Source organism: Protopterus annectens, chromosome 3.part0 (assembly GCF_019279795.1).
Source record: "Protopterus annectens isolate FY-2018-M chromosome 3.part0, PAN1.0, whole genome shotgun sequence".
NCBI lineage: Eukaryota > Metazoa > Chordata > Ceratodontiformes > Protopteridae > Protopterus > Protopterus annectens.
The window spans coordinates 1,191,521,086-1,191,541,741 of NC_056731.1; the positions used below are offsets into that span (position 1 = coordinate 1,191,521,086).

General features: G+C 43.5%; 1 protein-coding gene across 2 annotated transcripts in view; it reads right to left on the reverse strand.

Moving 5' to 3' along the window:
* The window catches only part of NSUN2 (NOP2/Sun RNA methyltransferase 2), a 1,231,765-nt gene that overhangs the window by 1,096,548 nt on the left and 114,561 nt on the right, over positions 1 to 20,656 (reverse strand). For both annotated transcript variants that reach the window (XM_044065403.1, XM_044065402.1), the window contains exon 6: positions 4,360 to 4,444. In XM_044065403.1, the coding sequence (XP_043921338.1) occupies positions 4,360 to 4,444 (85 nt within the window). The remainder of the gene's footprint in view (positions 1 to 4,359; positions 4,445 to 20,656) is intronic.

Below are 20,656 nucleotides of genomic sequence, written 5' to 3' on the forward strand. Positions count from 1 at the left end.
ACTACCAGTCCAAGTCTACAACCATTCCAAAATAAGCTTTCTACTCCTAAACAAAAATATATTCCAAACCCTGGACTAAATATAAAGAACATAAGTATACAATAACATCAGACCAATTAAATATAAAATGACAGATATTCAATACAAAGACTGCAAATACTCAAAACCAGGAAAATGGCTCTTCCATAAACTGTCTCATTGTGGTGACAGCCACATTAATCCATGATCCAGCAACTATTTACTACTGTACTAAGCAGTTCAGATGACACTTCAACACCTGCTATAATAGGGTTAAATGCTAGAAGCATTTCCTAATGAAAAACTACATTTCAGTAGACAACTATCAGTCAGATGTACTAGCTGCAACGGAAATAAAAAACCCACATTCAAATCAACAGCTGGAGCGGCTTTTATAATTAAAGACCATCTTTCCTGCTCTCAACAAAGTTTACAACTTACTGACATTAACAATTGCAGAGAATACTAATAAGAGTGCAGGAAATACTCAAAAATTTAAAGCAGCCTGCCTTTACATTCCTCCTGACCACTATGACTTACTTTTGGAAGATGTCCTCCATCATTGTATGACAACAACCAGAAATCACAAACACCTTAAATGAAGATTAATCCTAAAAACAGACTTGTCTGGTACAATCAATCCATCTACGAAGCCAAATAAAAGTATAATGAAATACACAATATTTTGCAGAACATTAACAAGCTCATTTCCAAAGTCACAGGCACTTTTGAAAACCATTTTCATTACCAATGTACGGAAAAAGGATCACCAAAAATTCCATATATACCTTCAACCATCCAGCACGAATCCTTGTCTTCATAATCACTGACCCTAGACAATAAATGAAATATCCCTCTCTGCTCTTCCTTACCTTGATAAAACAGCTGACTTAACATACGATACGGCGACATCTCAGTGGTAACAAAATGAGTGAAGCTCCTTTTATCACAACACTTCCTAATTTCTTATTTTCTTTATGTGGCTACAAACCCATCCGCCACGTGCATGCACTGGCACAGCCCCAGCATTCCTTCTTCATTTGTAACCCCTAGGTTATCCAAGCTCACAGTAGCAGAGTTTTCAAACTCTGTTCAGTCTGCTAGTCCTGATCAAATAAGCATCAATTCAATGGCCACCAAGACAAAAATATCATTAACATTAGCTCCAATAAAAACATTGAAACACTCTACTTATCCGAGGAGGATACTGAAATGCATGTCTTGATGACTTTCAGCGCATTTACTCATTCATTCTTGGAAACCAACTTTATACAACATAGGGAACTCAGGGGAGCTAAACCCATCATGGCACTCAGTGGGTGTAGAGAAGAACTAATGCAGGATGTGACATCAGTCTTTCATAACTATCTAATAACCTGCAGCAACCCTTGCTGAATATAACTAGTTTAAAAAAATAAAATGGTACGTTACACCAAAACCTCTAATACATTCAACAATGCCAAGGACTTCTAAAAAGCTATTAATATAACCTAGAAACAGGTGATACCAGAAGAATTTCTAAACCATTTAGAAGTTGGAACAGCTAAATACGTCAGCTACCACTTCTCATTATTACACCCCATTGTAATGCACTGAATTATAACATCACACTGATACTCCCTAACCCCTTGGAGCTAGAACCTACAAAGATCAAACACAACACAAAAATGGAATTACACATTCTTAACACATGGCTCCATTTCTACTAATTTTCCTCAAACTAGCTGATGACTGTAAACTTTCCCAATGGCATTTCTAAGCATTGTAAGCATGTATTTTTATGTATCCTCTACTGACAGGGCTAGTCCCACTAGGCTACTGTTCTCAATTACAGACCAGAGGTGGTTTGTAGCCACATACACAAAATAAGAATAATATTACTATGGAAAATTTGGTCAGGACATCAGGGAACTTCCCTTACTTATTTCGATAGGTGCCGTGGGAACTTTTACATCCATTTCAGCTACAAACAACTCAAGCAGGTTGAACCTCTGTTTAATGTCTTATACGCAGGATGACGCACTCAAGAATATCTGCAGCGTCAGAAATTTGTAAATTAATCAAATGCAGTGGGACTTGGTACTTAACAAGCACCACATCCTAGCAAAACAACAATTTTATTTTTTGAGACAATTACATTATCACATCCCCTCTTAGATAATTTAAAACCTTTGCACATGCCACAAAATGTACCCCCATGCAGCTCCTGTTGTAAATGTAAACAGTATTTCTTTGTACGATTAGTGTACATCACATTCAAACTTCATTTGCAATAGTTTGCTTTATTCTTTGCTGCACATTGTTTTCAAATTATTATTACTGCTGTTTAATTTGTATTGTGTAACTGTAACTGTGATCCTTCTATTCATCCATTGTGGATTTGCAATGGGTCATTTGCGATCAGTGACATACCACCAGTAAATGCACATAACAGTGTAACTAAATTCCCCACATACACAACTCATCTATCATAAAACTGTTATAGACTTTAAAAACAGGAGCTACACCAGCCCTAGTACTGTGGTGTAAAGAGATGGAACCCGGACTATAACTTGCACAAATCAAGTTAGATTAGTGGCTCAGGTGCCAAAAGAGCTAGGAAAGGTAGAATGTGAGTAAGAAGCCACAGATTGCTCGCTGATTCTGGGGAAGGATGAGACTCTGGCTTACTGTTTAGGTGATAGCATACTTGAAGGAAGGTTGCTCTGATGGCTCCAAAACCTGGCCAACTCCCTACCAATCATGATTCTTACCCATAATGGGAATGAATGGGCTGATTAGGCACACCAGGAAAGACTCAGCTAGCCAGAGGATGACTGGGTAGTAGAGCCATCAAGATAGTAAAATGAAGAAGCTAAAAAAAGTACTTTTTCTCACTACTTAATGTTATGCATTACCTCAAACCATGTGTCATTTATGTATTGATTCATCCTCAAACATCTTATGGGTTTCCATTTTGATCAACTTACTGCACTTTTTCTAATATTAAGTTAGAAATGGCTAAGAATTTATATTGTAGTTGTCACAATATGCTATAATTATTGCAAAATTCTTAAGACAATCTACATTTAATGCATTGCTACACAACGGGCAACATTGGGGTGGAGAAATTAGCACTTCTGCCTCAAGTTCTTCAGCTAGATTCTCAGTTTCATATATATATATATATAAAAAAAGTACTTAACAGAACTAATTTCCCAAAAGTACAAATAACCTAACCATCCTAATGTCAAAAATCAGCTGTTAATGCCACCCTTGCCGCTACTCCCTAACTAGCACACCTAATATCCAGATTATGCAGGGGGCAAGCCCCCCTGCACCCCGCCCCCACACCCCCAACTATATATTCCAACTCCAGGATCGCACTACAGTGAGGAAAGGGATGCATTTCCCTAACCGCACTGTACCACGATCCCTGTACATAATCGAACATTATATTTGTGAATGCACAGTTCATTTGCAAATATAACGTTCGCTCATGTAACCTGCACACAAATGAAATATTCAAACATCTGTAGTTCGAATACTTTATTGCCGTGCAATGGTACAGCGACATTTCAATGGTAAACCTATATATATATATATATATATATATATATATATATATATATATATATATATACACACACACACACACACACACACACACACACACACACACACACACATACACACATACATATATATACACATATATATGTGCACACACATACACATTCCAGGTGTTCTAGCTTCCTGCCACATGCCAACATATAAAAAGGTGAAATGACAATCCTTCAAACTGTCTAAAGGTGTGCAAGCTCAGTGCATCAGTGCATTTGTCAGTATCCTACACAAGACTGGCATCCAACCCAAAATGAGTTTTGCTGTTTTGTGCATTTCATTGTCAGGGTAGGCTTCCATTTCCTAGCAATCCTAAAATGGATGCAGCGAGCATCAGGGAATAAATGAATGAATAAATTAATGAATAAATGAACCTAGACATAAAATTCAAATCAAACACAATGCTCCATTCTACATTGTGGATGCATGAAAAAATGTAGCTGATACACACACACAATATGTAATGTCAAAAAGCCTATTGCTACCTTTGCAAATCACAATGGTTACTTTACAAAAAAAGAATTGTAGTAGAAAAATAACTTTCAACATATCACAACACAGGTAACTACAGATGCATACAAGCTGACAACCGTTAGTAATCATTTTTTAGTACAAAATTTACAATGCTACTTAACAAATCAAAACTCAGAAAGGGAAAGCTAAAAAGAAACAATTACCCCCCCCCAAAAAAAAAAATAATACTGTCTGGCAGATATGCTCAAGGACAATAACTTGTACCTGGAAAAGGGATGTTCATGTCTGCATGCAGCATTTCAATCAGTTGTGCAGTCTTAGAACCAGGAGCAGCACACATATCTAAAATCTGTCAAAAGAACAAAAAAACTGAAGTACAACCAATTCTAAGCCAAACACATTCAAAAACAGACATAACATGGGATGGCATAACTTTCAAAATCAAAAGTGCATGTTAACTATCAAGTGCATTCTAAAGCCAAAATTACTGGACATAGACCAACTGCCTTTTCACTAAACTTTACTCCCAATCTTGACTCAGCCAAGGATATCGGACAGGGGATTTTAACTAGCCATTACTAATAGCCACACAGTGTAGAACAGCTTACATCCCAAAGGAGGGGTACTCTACACAAGGCTACAAATAGTACAGTTTTGTACCTACCGTAAATGTAGATCTTCGAGTGTTCACCCTGCTGCAGTCATCACACTTGGGTTATCCTGTCGTCAGGCGGTCCCGCAGTTGGCCGGAATTCCAAAGTCTTGGTCCGGTGTCGGTTGCTGTCGCCTCCCTGACATCAGTGCGCCAGGGGTATATATAGTGCAACCGACGCCATTTTCTTCAGTTTTTCTTGCCCCAGATGTCCGGTGCCCGCAAAAAGGTGATCAGAAATTAGTACCAAATGGAGTAACCTCTGCCCAAACACAAAATCCCTTCAGTTATAAGCAAATACATCATTAAGGTATTGAAGAGATTTAGTTAGTAGATCAGAGGGGATGGAGGGAGGGTAACCTGGACTGCAGCAGGGTGAACACTCAAACATCTACATTTATGGTAGGTACAAAACTGTACTATGTTCATCGTGTTACCCTACTGCAGTCATCACACTTGGGTTGAATCCCAAAGCTAAGGAAGGGGGGAGGTATCATAGAGGATTAGTGGAGGCTATAAGGCCCTGCAGAACTGCAGTGGAGAAGCCCGGCCTGGTCTTAGAGTAAAGAGGTAAGTGATAGTGTTTGGTAAAGGTGTGAACTGAACTCCAAGTTGCAGCTTCTAAAATCTCCTTGGTTGAAACCCCCCTTAGAAAGGCTGTAGAGGTAGCTGTTGCCCTGGTGGAGTGGGACCTAATGGTAGAAGGGACTGGTTTCCCAGGATGAGTATAGCAGAAACGTATGCAATGACCTATCCATTTAGAAATGGTTTGCTTTGATATAGCCTTCCCTTGAGTAGCTGTAGCATAGGATACAAAGAGCTGGTCAGATTTTCTGAAAGTCTTAGTTTTGTCCAAGTAGTAACAAAGTTGCCTGTGAATGTCCAAGGAATGCAGGAGTCTCTCACCTTTGTTCTGTGGATTTGGGAAGAAGGTGGGTAAGTGGATGGTTTGATTTAAAGCCACACTGGAAACCACCTTAGGCATAAAGGAAGGATTAGTTCGTAGAGAAACTCTGTCTTGATGAAAAATGAGGAAAGGTTCCACTGCCATTAGTGCCTGTAGCTCTGAGACTCTTCTAGCTGAAGGAATTGCTAGGAGCAAGGCAGTTTTCCATGATAGGAACTGAAGATCTGCAGAGAAAGCTGGTTCAAAGGGAGGCAGTGTTAGTTTTTCCAGAACAAAATTGAAGTCCCATGTAGGTGTAGGAGCTCTCCTGGGTGGTCTAATGTTTTTTGCCCATCTGAGAAACTGCCTTAGAAGAGGATGTGAAAATAAAGGTGGATCCGTGTTGTAGTGAGCTGAAATAGCTGAAGCATGGCTGAAGCATGGATTTTAATGGAGGAGAAAGAAAGTCCTTTGTTCAACATCTCAGCTAAATACTGTAGAATGTGAGGCATGTGATGCTTTATTGTGTCTTGGCCTTTAGCTTGGTTCCAGGCACAAAACCTTTTCCATTTGTCTGAGTAAGCCTTCCTGGTTCTTGGCCTCCTGGCTTCCAGAAGAACATCCAGAACTGCTTGGGAAAGAGGAGCTGGTTGTTGTATATTTATTTGATTTGCCATGCAACCAGATTTAAAGTTTTGAGCTGGCTGTGAAGAATCTGATTGTTTTGTTGTGTGAGCAAATGGGGAATTTGACGCAATATCCATGGTCGGCTGTGGGCCATATTTCTCAATAGCGGGTACCAGTACTGGTGTGGCCAGTCTGGGGCTATGAGAATCAGTCGTGGTCTCTCCTTTTTGACTTTCAGAAGAACCTTTGAGAGGAGAGGCAATGGAGGGAAGGCATATACTGTCAGGTTTCTCCAACAGAAAGAGAGTGCGTCCACTTTCCAAGCTTGATAGTGAAATGTCCTTGTAAAAAAATTTTGTTAGTTGATAGTTTTGAGGACTGGCAAACAGGTCTACATCTGGAAGGCCCCATTTTTGAGTCATCATTGCAAATATTTGTGGATCTAGTTTCCACTCGTGGGGATCCCTGATGTTTCTGCTGAGGTAGTCTGCCAATGTGTTCTTCTGTCCTGGCAGAAGTGAGCTTGCAACTGAACTTGGTAAGCCAGAGCTGTGTTCCATAAGATCATTGTTTGCCTGCATAGACGGTAGGAATGTGTACCCCCTTGTTTATGTACCACATTACTGTGGTGTTGTCCGTCTTTATTGCAAGTTGTCCTGGATGTAATAGATCCTTGAAGGCTGTCAGAGCTTTCTGTACAGCTAGCATCTCTTTGATTTATGTGCAGATTTCTTTGCTCTGCAGTCCATAGGCCTTGAATGCATTGTCCTGCCATGTGTGCCCCCAAGGCATAGTCTGAAGCATCTGTTGTGATAGTTTGCCTGGCTGGGGGTAAAGTGAAAGGCTGACCCTTGTTGAGGTGACATGCCTGTGACCACCACAGAAGTTCCTGCTGTAGGCAGGGGATGAGAGATATCATTGTGTCCAAGCTGTGGCTGTGTTGAGACCATACGCTTTTTAGGTACCACTGTAATTTCCTCATATGCAGCTTTGCAAATGGTATTATTAGTATGCAAGATGCCATGAAGCCCAAAGCCTGCAGAATTTTTCTTGCAGTTAATTGGGTCTTTGTTGCCATTGTCCTGAAATATTGAGTCAGTTGTAGTTGCTTGTCTGGCGTAAGATGAGCCTCCTGGTCCGTTGTATCCAAGCTGGCACAAAGGAATGTAATTTTTTGTGAGGGTACTAGTTTTGACTTCTTTTCGTTTACTGTGTACCCCAGGCAGTTTAGTAGATGCTTTACAAAGGCCAGATGATGTAGGAGAATGTCTTTGCTTTCTGCTTGGATGAGGCAGTCGTCCAGGTATGGATATATTTGAATTCCTCTTTGTCTGCAGTATGCAATTACTGGTGCCAGGCATTGTGTGGAGACTCTGGGCGCAGTAGATAAGCCAAAGGGCAGTGCAGAGAATTGGTAATGGGTTGAACCTGCAATGAAACGGAGGTATCTTCTGCAACTTTGTCTGATTGGGACATGCAGGTATGCCTCCTTGAGGTCCAACGTTACTAGCCATGCTTCCTTGCCCAACATGGGAAGTAGCTGCTGTAGAGTTAGCATCTTGAATTTGGGTACTTGTAAGTGTTTAGAATTGAAAGGTCCAGAATTGGTCTCCAGGCATTGTCCTTTCTGGGCACTAGAAAGAGTCTTGAATAAAATCCTTGGCCTTGCTCTCGAGTAGGTACCAGTTGAATGGCTCTCATGTCCATGAGAGCTGTAATTTGTTTTTGTGCCTCTGCCCATTGATTTTGTGGCAGGTTTGGCATTCCTCTTTTCATTGGCAAGGTGTGAAAGTGGAATCTGTATCCTCGTAAAATTATGTCTAGGACCCATTTGTCCTTTGTGACAATGTACCAGTTGTCTACAAAAAGTGTGAGTCCCCCCCCCCCCATGGGGGCTGCCAAGAGAGTATTGCTTGGCCAGATGAGGTGCAAGTCAGTGAGTTTGCCTTCTGGTGGATTGAGACCCGTCTTCTCCTCCCTTTTGTGTTGTAGTGCCCCATTGGCGAGGCTTATACTGGGCTTGTGGTTGTCCTCTGCCCCTTGGGCATCTGTATTTACCCCTCTATGGTCTGTCAGTAGCTGGAAAGGACCAATTTTCTGTTGGCCAGTTTCTGCTGAAGCGAGGGGGTTGTACCTGTAGGAAATCTTTGACTGTCTGCATAGATTTTGCCTTATCCTCCATTTTCTTTAAAACTTCTTCTGCTTCAACTCCAAAAAGCACATCCTGCTGTCCTGCTGTAAGGGAGCATCTAGTAATTTTGCTTTAACATGATCAGGCAGAGTTTGTTCCTTTAACCAAGCATGCCTACGTATAACAGACCCAGTGACAGCTGCTCTGCAGGAGGCCTCCAAAGAATCAAACCCACATTGTAAGGTATGTTTGCCCACCTGCTCAGTGGCGTGCAACAGATCCTGTACTTCTTTCAATTCAGATTGTTGAGGGAGAGTGGTTATTCTTTGCTTTAACTGAGAGATTAGGAATTGCTGATATTTAAGCATGTGAAATTTGCAATTCAGTGCCCTCATAGATAGTGTGGCTGAGATGTAAACCTTTTTCCCCCCACCTGTCTAGCGCTCTGAAATCCCTCTCAGAAGGTACTGGGTTTTTAGCCATAGAAGCCTTAGCCCCCTTGGGACCCTGGGAGATGGTCTCTGGGTCAGCTGCAGGGCTTTTGTAAAGAAATTTGTGGGAATCAGGCACTCTATAGTATCGGTCAGGCTTAACTGGAGCAGGAGGTAGAGAGTCTGGGTTCAAACCGGATTCTAAATAAACATCATCCACTATGTCCAAAACTGGTGGGATGGCAATTGGTCTGTGTTGGGGGAGTAAAAGAAACTCTCTGAGCCTTTTCTTCGAGTCATAGTAGTCCTGACCTTCCCAGTGAAAATGTTCCCTCATAGTGTGTAAAGTTTTCCCAAAGGAGTAGTCTTCAGGAGGAGAAGCTGAGGGAATAGAGTCCTCAGCATCAGAATCTTAATAAGGAGAGAAGGAATAATCTTGGTCCTCAGAGGAGTCTGAAGAAATGGACACTTGTTCAGAGGATGCATTATCTTCCTCTTGTCTAGGCCTTTTGTCAGGAGGGGGCTGGGAACCCCTGATTAAAGAAATCAAATCTTCAGCCATTTTGAGCATCGGTTTCTTAGGCATGGGGCCTTGAACAGGAGATTGAAGTGCAGTCCTTTTAGATTTAGTAGGAGTCTTCGACTTAGAAAACGTTTTAATGGTGAGAGTCGGTCTGAAAAATGCCTTCAGAAACAGATGGCGTTTCTGTAGCACCGTCTTTTCATAGGTTCATAGGTTTATACTAGGCTATCTGCCCCAAGGCATTTATAAGCCTAGCCCAAAGTTATGTGGCTTATGCCACCCCTTATGGTAGAAATAATGTGCCCATTAGTTTGTTGTGCCTCTGTCCAGCAGTAACACAGAGATGATTCCCGGGGTAAACCTACGATCTCCCATCCACCGGTCAAGATTTCTCTTGAACAGAGCCAGCGAGGTGCTCTGCCTCACATGGACCGGGATTTTATTCCACAGCATGGGGAGTCTCTGGGTGATGAATCTATCCCTCCAGCACGTCCTATTTATATCCGTGCTAAGGTTTAAGTCACTTGTTCTAGTGGTTCTGGTGGATTTGGATTTTTTGAGGTGGAGCATGTCCATTAATTCCGGGTTGGTCATGGCCTTGTATGTCAGGCACAGGTCACCTCTGAGCAGACGGTATGCAACTGAATAGAGTTGGAGTTTCTTCAGTCTGGCAGTATACGACAGGTTTTGGAGTCCCTTTATCCTTTTGGTGAGGAACTTTTGGGGTCTCTCCAATTGCTGAAGGTGTCGTGTGAGATACATCCCGAATGGGGCATTGTACTCTATCATTGGTCTGATAAGTGAAGAGTACAGGGGAACAATGACCTCACTTGATCTGGATGTGAATCCTTTCATGATCAGATGGGCAATGTAGAAGGTCTTTCGAACCACTTTAGCAACGTGAGTGTCAAACGAGAGGCCACTGTCAACCTGGGTACCCAGGTCCCTGATAACCTCTTCTGTGCTTAGTGGGTTGCCACCTATATGGTAGCTTGGGGTTACCTTGTTTTTCCCAAAGGGTATGACTATACACTTTTTTGCGTTTAACTTCAGGCCATGGCTCTGGCACCAGCCATCAGTTTCCGTGAGACCCCTCTGAAGGATGTCTGTGTCCGATCTACTATCCACTATGGCACCCAGTTTGCAGTCATCCGCAAACTTTGTCAGCCATAATCCTCCTATGTTTGCCTGTACTTCTGAGAAGTAGATGCCGAACAATAGGGGGCCAAGGACTGAGCCCTGTGGGACACCACTTGTAACCGGCTTGGAGTCTGACATGGCTCCAGCAACTCTAACCCTGTGGGTTCTGTCCTTTAGCCAGTTTGCAACCCATCTTGTGACATATGGGTTTACATTTAAGCTGGTAAGTTTCTCTATGATACCAGAGTGGGGTATTGTGTGAAAGCTTTTGCAAGGTCAAGGTAGGCTGTATGGACTGCCTTTCCTCATCAATGGCCTTGGTAACTGTTTCAAGAAGTCGACCAGGTTCAAAAGGCAAGATCTGCCCTTGACAAAGCCAAACTGGGTTGGGTCCAAGGTCTGCAAGTCCCCTATGTCCTTGTTTATGAGTTCCATTATGATCCTCTCCATAGCTTTGCAGACCAGGCTTGTTAAGCTTATGGGGCGGTAATTACCAGGGTCCGTAGAGGCACCACCTTTGTGGAGTGGGACCACAGTTGCCGTACGCCACTCCTTGGGCACATATCCTGTGGTAAGGCTAAGATTAAACAGCTGCCTTATGCGGGTTTAGTTCTTCATTGAGTTCATGTAGCACACAGCCGGGGACACCATCCGGTCCCATTGATGCTGTGTTTTTAGCTTTAGAGAGAGCAGCTTTCACCTGCGCATTTGAGATGATTGGGAGGCTACACTCTGTTGGGATAGTTATCTCTCCTTTTGGGGGGGAGAGGGGGGTGAAGTTTGCGCTGAACCTGTCTGCCAGTATGTTGGCAATGTCTGTGGGCTCAGTGATTTTTGTATCATTTTGGACTAATTCTGAGCATATCTGGGAGTTTCCACCCAGGTTTCTGACATAGCTGAAGAAGGCCTTATGATTGTCTTTTGAATCTATGGCAATTTTTTTCTCAAAGTTGGCCTTTGATGATTTTATGAGGGATCGTAGTTTCTTGCTAGTACTGATCAAAGATGCCTTCCCTTCTTGGGATTTTGCTCTATCATGTAATAGCTTTCTCATCTTATTGTAAAGTTTGTTTATGGCTGGGGTCCACCAGACTGGACGTTTGCCCTTGGTGGAAAGAGTCTTGGTTTTATTTGGGATTGCCTGATCCATGCAGTCCTGAAGGTGTTCATAGAAGGCATTTGTAAGGGCTTCCGCAGCTTGGGTTGTGGTTTCCATTGGCTCGGGGGCCTTGAAGGATACCACACTTGTCTTGAGTAGGGTGAAGTTTGCTTTAGAGAAGTTCTTCACTGTGGTCTTTTTTGTTTGGGGTGGGGGCGGGATGTAGATTTCTAGTGAGATCAGTTTATGATCTGATCTCACCAAAGAGGGATATACTTCCGGTGTGGAGCATTTTGTCCCCATGTTTGTGATGATGAGATCTAGTATATTTTCTCCTCTTGTGGGGACGGTGACTAGTTGTTCCATGGCATTTGAATTTATGAACTCCAGGAACCTTTGGGCTAGAAAGTTGGGGCTTGAGTAATGTTCCCAGTCTATATTCGGGTAGTTGAAGTCACCAAATATGATGGTGTTTGGTGATACATTTATACCCTCCAGTGTCTTCAGGAAGGCTGTGTGGGTTTCCTGAGTTTGAGAGGGTGGCCTGTAGCATGCTACAAATTGTAGAGCAGTTTTGCCTATGGTTAATTGCACCTGGATGGTTTCCGATGCTTTGTGCGTAGCCACCAACCTGGAGGTGTGGGTATCCTTGATGAATATGAATACACCCCCTCCTTTTGTGGTATGGTCCGGGTTTTGGGGCCGGAACGCATGATATGAGGTAAAACCTGATAGTGCCGGGGTGCTCTCAGGAGCCTTGAACCAGGTTTCAGTCACAGCACAGACATCGATGTTCTCCATACTGAGAAGGGCCTCGAGTCCGTGCATTTTGAGATTTAGACTTCTGGCATTCAGCAGCATTACCCTTAGTTTCTTCCCGTTTTTGTTTTCTAGGGTGGTAGGTTTAGAATTTGAGCCTTGCCTAAAAAGGCACTATGGGGGAGGCAAGAGCCTTAGCCAATATCCGGAATCCCAGGGGTGGCAGGTGCAAGCCGTCCCTTGCGAAGCAGCGTGGCTTGTCAAGCATGTCATCCCAAGCAGACAGACACTGGATCCCCTTTGAATGACACCAGAAATTAAGCCAATTGTTAAAGCTGATCATCTTGTCACTATATTGTGGTATCATTCGTGGTGAAGGAAGGATACTGGTCAGGGTCATACCTGCCTGGGCTACATAATCAGAGAGCTCCTCTATGTCTCTTTTCATGTAGTCCAGGGAGGTACGTCTCCGGTCGTTCACACCAGCATGGACAATGACTATGTCATACTTGTACTTGCCGTGGAGTGACCCGAGTGCTTGTGTTATGTGGCGGATTCTAGCGCCCGATAGGCAGCTTACCGTGACCTTCTCCTTGTTCAGCCTGGTGAGTGGGACGTCAGTGTGTCTGACTATGGAGTCACCTATGACAAGTATGTTTGGTGTTGTATTTGGCCTTAAGGGCAGTGACTGCTTTGCACAATGATTTTGTTTTTTGTGTGTTGTTTGTGTGGTGTCTTGAGTTTGCAGTTGCTTGGGTGTCTGCTTTGGAGGCCTTTGCTGTTTAGGTAAATTTTTACTCGGAACCTCCGAGTATGTCTTAGTGTGTTTGTGTGTTTGATTCAGTGGTGTGGTTGAGTTATGTGAGACTTGTATTGTGGTGTGTGTAGTTGCCTTCTCCTCCTGCCTGGTCTTGCCAGTCCTGAGTTGAGAGAGCTCAGCCTCCAGTTTGGCTAAATAGCTGCATCTCTCGCAAGTGTTAGTGTTATGTGGGAGGAGGAGAGGGTTGTCAGTGTACATGAGGCAATTGTAACATCGCCTCAGAATTCCCAGATTCACCAACTGGGCAGGAGAGGACGCCAGCATCTGACCCTTCGACATGCATTGTAACAATGTCGTTGGAAGGGCCTGAACTAAACGGCTGCGTCGGCCTGGTGCCTTCCGCCAAAATTTCTGTAGCAGTCTCGGGTTCCAGATCTGCGGTAGTCAGGGGCTGCGTCGGAGTCTCACTGAGGACCGGAGACCGGATCAGCCGAGGCCTCGGAGTCTGGCTTAGGCCTGGGCAGTCTGTCCTTATCCCTGCGTTTTTTGTGCACGCCGGTAGTCGGTTGCTCCGACGGCACTGTGTAGTTAAATTTCCTACCAAAGTAGTGTCGTGCGAAATCAAAGCGTCTTTTAATAGTACGCTTATTAAACCTAACACAAAACCGACAAGAAGTGACATTGTGGTCTGGGCCTAGGCAAGGTATGCAAAAAGAATGAAAATCCTTATGAGGTATTTGCTTCCCACAAGAAATACAATTGTTAACTTTTTCTGACATCGGTCTGAGGCAAGAAAAGTTTCCCCAGTGGGATACTTAGCTTTATAGAAGACTTCGGTCTGAAATTCGAAGAAGAAAGACTGAAGAAAATGGTGTTGGTTGCACTATATATACCCCTGGCTCACGGACGTCAGGGAAGAGGCGACAGCAACCGACGCCAGACCAAGACTTTGGAATTCTGGACGACTGCGGGACCGCCCGACGACAGGATAACCCAAGTGTGATGACTGCAGCAGGGTAACACGATGAACATCTTAGATGGAGACCAGGGACACCAGTCTTGCAGCAAATATTGTGCAAGAGATTTGCACATTGGGAGCTGGGAGGAACAATAATTATACCATTAAAAAGCCTTCTGCAGCTGTCAAGATGGAGCTGTGCTGTGTCACTTTAGCCTCTTCAACATCTGCTCCCAAAGGATTTCCCCATTTGCAGGGCTATAGTTATTGAGAGTTAAGCCATAAAGATGTCGGACACTGGAGCAGAAGATCAAGGTGGAGCTCTGCAATACGACTGATGGCAAACAGCTGCATGAAAAAGCTAAACAAAGTTATCTAATGATCAATGTTACAGTCACAAGTGACTCTTGAAATCTGATCTTTTTTGATACCTGAATTTACTTGAATGTACTACTTCGTATCACATGCACACAATTTGAAAAACTGGAAAAAGTACACCACAGTAATCTAAAATGGACCAGTTTTAGCCATACAGTAAGCCACAGGCAGACAGAAAAGGACAAGGACAGAAACCATTCATTAGTATGTGGATGACTTACATTTCAGTCAGGAACATACTACTTAATATGCTAGGATTTTCATACGTTTGTACATCTTAACTATCCATTTTGTGAAATGTCAAAGGGTGAACATCAAGGGAAATGCAATGGCCAAGCTGAAAATAACTAAATAATGTGCAACCAAGAACACCTGGATTTTGCTTCACAGGCAAGTCCACACACCACATGCAGTAAAACAAGATGTGCATATGTATTTTCCAAATAAAGGTTTCATTATGTCTTCTGATATCTATGATGTTCTCATTAAAATCACTTTTGACAAAAAAGGTGTGCATGTTCAAAGATTCTACGCTGCAAGTAGTAGACACAACTATAAAGCTCATACATGACTGACCAGGATACAAAATGACAATGAATTAATTAAGCAGAAAGGATAAATCAAACAGCAATGCAAAACTGGAGTAAATGACATTCAGAAAACATAATCAAGTTCAAAACATGCACCAAACAGCAAGAGAAAGTGACAGAGAGATGGGACCCGTGACAGAGTATATATATCCACACACAAGCACACACACATACTTTATATATACATCTTATGCAGACCAACGACCGGTGTTAGTCATGGTCTCAAACTGAATGCAAAGATATGGATCATCATTCTCTTTGGTAAAAACAATGTCTACTCACACTATCAAATTAACAATATCCTATACACCTACAAAGTGGCACGAAACCTGGGATCACAAGTAGACTGTGACCTTAACTTTGACCACCTTGTGTCTATTGTAGTAAGGAAGGGTTTCTGTGTAGCACACTTGATTAGCAAAGGCATCGCCTCTAGAGCAAAGGAGGTTATAATCCTTCTATACTTGTCATTATCCAGACCCATAACTGAGTATAACGCACCTTTCAGCATGTACCATACAAAGCAACTGCAGAGACCTCAAAAGGTCTCTAACCAAGTCTGTAAATCAAATGGGACTAGGAGTTACCCTTTCCGGGGACCTAATACCCAGAATGATACCACAGTACAAGGACAAAATGACTGACTTGAACAATTGGCTAAGCTTCTGGTGTCATTCTAAGGGGATCCAGTATTTGTCTGCCTGGGACGACAGGATCGACAGACTACGATGCTTTGCCAGAGATGGCCTGCACCTGTCGCCCTTGGGATTCCGGATACTGGCCAAGGCTCTTGCCACCCCTATAGTGCCTTTTTTAGGCAAGGTTGAAATGACAAATTCACCACCGTAACAGATACAAGCAAGCAAAATCTGAGTGCAATGCTACTCAATGCTAGAAGTCTAAACCTCAAAATGCACTCACTCGAGGCACTTCTTAAAATGGAGAACATTGACATCTGTGCAGTGACAGAGACCTGGTTCAAAGCTCCAGAGAGCACCCCTGCATTACCAGGCTACAATTCATACCACACCTTTCGGCCACCTAACCCACAATGAAGCACTAAAGGCGGAGGCGTGTCCATATTTATTAAGGATATCCACACCTCCAGGCTAGTTGCACAGCATAATGCATCCGAGATTATCCAAGTGCAACTAACTCTGGGCAAGACCGCAATCCAAATTGTAGCTTGCTACAGACCCCCCACCATGCCCCAGGATTCACACTCCTCATTTCTTGATACACTGGAAAGTATTAGGGTACAACCCAACACCCTAATAATGGGCAATTTCAACTACCCCAATATTAACTGGGAAAACTACTCATGTACCAACTCTTTTGCTCAACGTTTTCTAGAATTCATAAATTCCAACGCCTTGGATCAACTTATTTACACCCCCACCAGGGGCAGCAATATCCTAGACCTTGTCATTACCAACATGGGAAACCAGTGTTTCACACCGGAGATCAATTCATCGTTGGTCTGATCAGACCACAAGCTAATCAACCTAGACCTCCACATCTCACCCCCACTTAGGGAAACCATCATAAAAAGCTTCTCCAAAGCCAACTTCACACTTCTTAAGACAAAACTGGCAAACTTCATGACACCCATGCAGACGGACAATAGAGGTATGACTGCCGAATCCTACACAAATGCACTTTATAAGCACTTACAAGAGTGCATGGATCATGCTATCCCCTAATAGAACCAAGATGTTATCCTCCAAACAAAGAAGCCAATCTGGTGGTCCTCTGCCATAAACAAATTCTACAACAGAAGAAACGGTTGCAAAAAAAAAAAAAAAGTAAAATCCCATGACTGGAGGAACTCCCTGGTCAACCTCAGTAAGAAGCTGAGATCCCTCATAAAATCCTCCAAAGCTAGTTACGAAAACAAAATTACCACTGACTCTAAAGACAACCACAAAGCATTCTATAGCTATGTCAAGAATCTAAATGGGAACACTCAGATCTGCTCTGAGTTACAGCGCAATGACACTAAATATACAGAACCAGCTGATATTGCCAACATCCTAGCATATAGGTTCAGTGCTAACTTTATTCCTCTCTCACCCCCTAGAGGGCCCATCTCTATACTGGAAGAATGCAAAGTTCCTATAATCACAGCTGCACAGGTAAAAAACACTCTCCAAAGCCAAGAACACAGCATCCATGGGACCTGACAATATCCCAGGCTGCGTTCTACACGAACTACAGAATGAACTGGCACCCTACCTAAGTACCATGTTCAATCATAGCCTCACCTCAGGCTTTGTACCCACTGAATGGCGCACCGCGATGGTTATCCCACTCCACAAAGGGGGAGCCACGACGGACCCTGGGAACTACCACTCCATTAGCCTGACGAACCTGGTCTGCAAGGCCATGGAACGTATCATCGTGGAACTCCTAAACAAAGACAATGGTAATCTCCTAACTCTGCACCATACCCAATTTGGATTTGTAAAAGGCAGATCATGTCTCCTAAACCTGATTGACTTCTTTGAAGCAGTCACCAAAGCCATAGATGAGGGTAAAATGGTTCACACAGCTTATCTAGATCTCGCCAAGGCTTTCAACACCATCCCCCACTCTGGAATTATAGATAAGTTCACTAAACTAGGTATAAATCCCTATGTCACAAGATGGGTTGCCAAATGGCTCACGGACAGAACCCACACTGTGAAAGTAGCGGATTCCCAATCCGACATCAGACCAGTGACAAGTGGAGCACCACAGGGTTCAGTCATGGGTCCTCTCCTGTTTGGTATCTACTTCTCTGAAGTGCAGGCCAACACAGAAGATCTTTGGTTAACAAAGTTTGCAGATGACTGCAAACTAGGAGCCATAATCCAAACTCCTAACGATGTGGACAAACTACAACAGGGCCTCACTGAGACAGATACCTGGTGTCAAAGCCATGGCCTGAAGCTCAATGCCAAAAAGTGTATTGTCTTCCCCTTTGGTAAAAACTCTGTACCAATGAACTACCACATAGCTGGTAGTCTACTTAATGCCGAAAATGTGAGGAGACCTTGGACACAGGTGGACAGTAGTCTCTCCTTTGATAATCACATTGCCACAGTGGTCAGGAAATCCTTCTATGTGGCTCATCTCATCACAAAAGTATTCTCATCCAGAAAAAAAAAGGAGGTCATTGTTCCCCTCTACTCATCACTCATTAGACCCATTATAGAGTACAACACCCCTTTTGGTATGTACCTTACAAGACGAAAGACCACAGAAATACCTCACAAAGAGGACTACTGGCCTCAAACAAATGCCCTATGCAGACAGTCTCAAAAAACTACAGCTTTACTCCATCGCATATCACCTACTCAGGGGTGATCTCTGCCTAACATACAAAGCTACGTCAAACCCAGAGCTGATGGACATGCTCCACTTAAAGAAATCCCAATCCCTCCGAGCTACACGCTCTAGGGACCTAAACCTTGTCACCACAATAAACATAACATGCTGGAGGGCTAGATTCCTGTCCCAGAGACTTCCCATACTCTGGAACAGACTACCTATCTATGTCAAACAGAACTCCTCATTAGCACTCCAAGAAAAATCTTGATGATTGGATGGGAAATGGGAAATTCACCCCGGGGATCACTTCTGTGGCTCTGCTCGACAGGGGCACAGGAAAATAATTTTCTTGGGTGGCGAAAGCCAGGGTACATTTTTTGACTAGGCTTGTATGGGCCCTAGGGCCGATAGCCTAGTACCTACCTATGAACCTAAATATGGCCTGTGACATGAATTTCTCTCCCAGTGACTGCTATGTCTTTGGAATAGGCTGCCAATTCATGTGAAGCACAGCACCTCTATGAAAATGTTCAAAAGAAACCTGAACAAGTGGATGGGGCACCATAAATTCTTACCGGGGATAGCACCCACAACCCTCCTAGGCATGGGCAGTCATTACTAAATACAATCCTGGGTACTGACTAGAGTATCTATAGTATTACACTGGGATGAAATGGCTAGGCTTGAAATGACTTCCAGGTCGATAGCCTAGTAACCTCCTATGATATAGGTTCATAGGTAGGTACAAGGCTAATTGGCCCTAGGGCCTATACAAGCCTAGCCATACTTCTGCCTGGCTATTGCTTCCCACACGTATTTACTTCCCTGGACCCCTGTCTGGCAGGGCTACTGATGTGATCCCCAGGGTGAATTTCCTATCTCCCATCCAATCATCAAGGTTCCTCTTGAAGAGGGCCAATGAGGTGCTCTGCCTGACATGTATGGGCAGCCTATTCAAGAGTATGGGGATTCTCTGCATCAGGAACTTATCCCTCCAGCATGTTTTGTTCATCGTGATGACAAGGTGAAGATCCCTGGAGCGTGTGGCTTGGAGGGATTGGGATTTCTTTAAGTGTAGCATGTCCAACAACTCTGGGTTTGACATGGCCTTGTATGTTAGGCAGAGATTGCCTCTGAGTAGGCGATATGCGACAGAGTATAGCTGAAGTTTCTTTAGACGGTCAGCAAAAGGCATCTGCTTTAGGCCTGTGATTCTTTTTGTGAGGTATTGCTGTAGCCTTTTCTAGTTGTTGCAGATGTCTTCTGAGGTACATACCAAACGGGGCACTGTATTCTATAATGGGTCTAATGAGGGATGAGTACAGAGGGACAATGACCTCCTTTTTTCTGCATGAAAAGCCCTTAGTGATAAGGTGTGCTACATGGAAGGATTTCCTAACTGTTGTGGCTATGTGGTCATAGGTTCATAGGTTGGTACTGGGCTATCTGCCCGAAGGCATATATTAGCCCAGCCACATTGTGCGGTATTCACCGCCGCTTTAGTAGTTCCCTAGACCCTTGTACTAGCAGCTAGTACCCTTGGCCCCTATCTAGTAGGGCTGTTGGTGTGATCTCCGGTGGGAACTTTCTGTTACCCATCCACTCATCAAGGTTCCTCTTGAAGAGTGATAGTGAGGGGCTCGGTCTTATGTAGATCGGGACCCTGTTCCATAGTAAGGGAAGTCTCTGCGAAGGGAATCTATCCCTCCAGCATGTTCTATTCATTGTTGTGCTGAGGTTTATATCCCTAGAGCATGTAGCTCGAGTAGATTTGGTTTTGCTAAGATGCAGCATGTTCAACAATTCTGGGTTGGACATGGCTCTGTATGTTAGACAGAGATCGCCTCTGAGAAAGTGGTATGCAACAGAGAACAGTCTTAGCTTTTTCAATTGTGCTGCATAGGGCAACTGTTTGAGGCCAGTAATCCTCTTGGTTAGGTACCTCTGTGGTCTCTCCAGCTGCTGGAGATGTCTAGCCAGGTACTTTCCAATTGGTGCATTGTACTCAATAATGGGTCTGATGAGGGAAGAGTAGAGGGGCACCATTACATCCTTAGATCTTGATGCGAACCCTTTCATGATCAGATGGGTCACATAGAAGGATTTTCTAACCACTTTGGCAACATGGTTATCAAAGGAAAGCTATCTACTTGGGTCCCTAGATCCCTTATTTCTTCTTCAGATTTCAGGAGATTACCTCCTATGTTGTAGTTTGCGGGTACTCTGTTTTTTCCAAAGAGGATCACTACGCATTTTTTTGCATTTAGCTTGAGACCATGGCTTTGACACCATGCATCAGTCTCATTTAGGCCCTT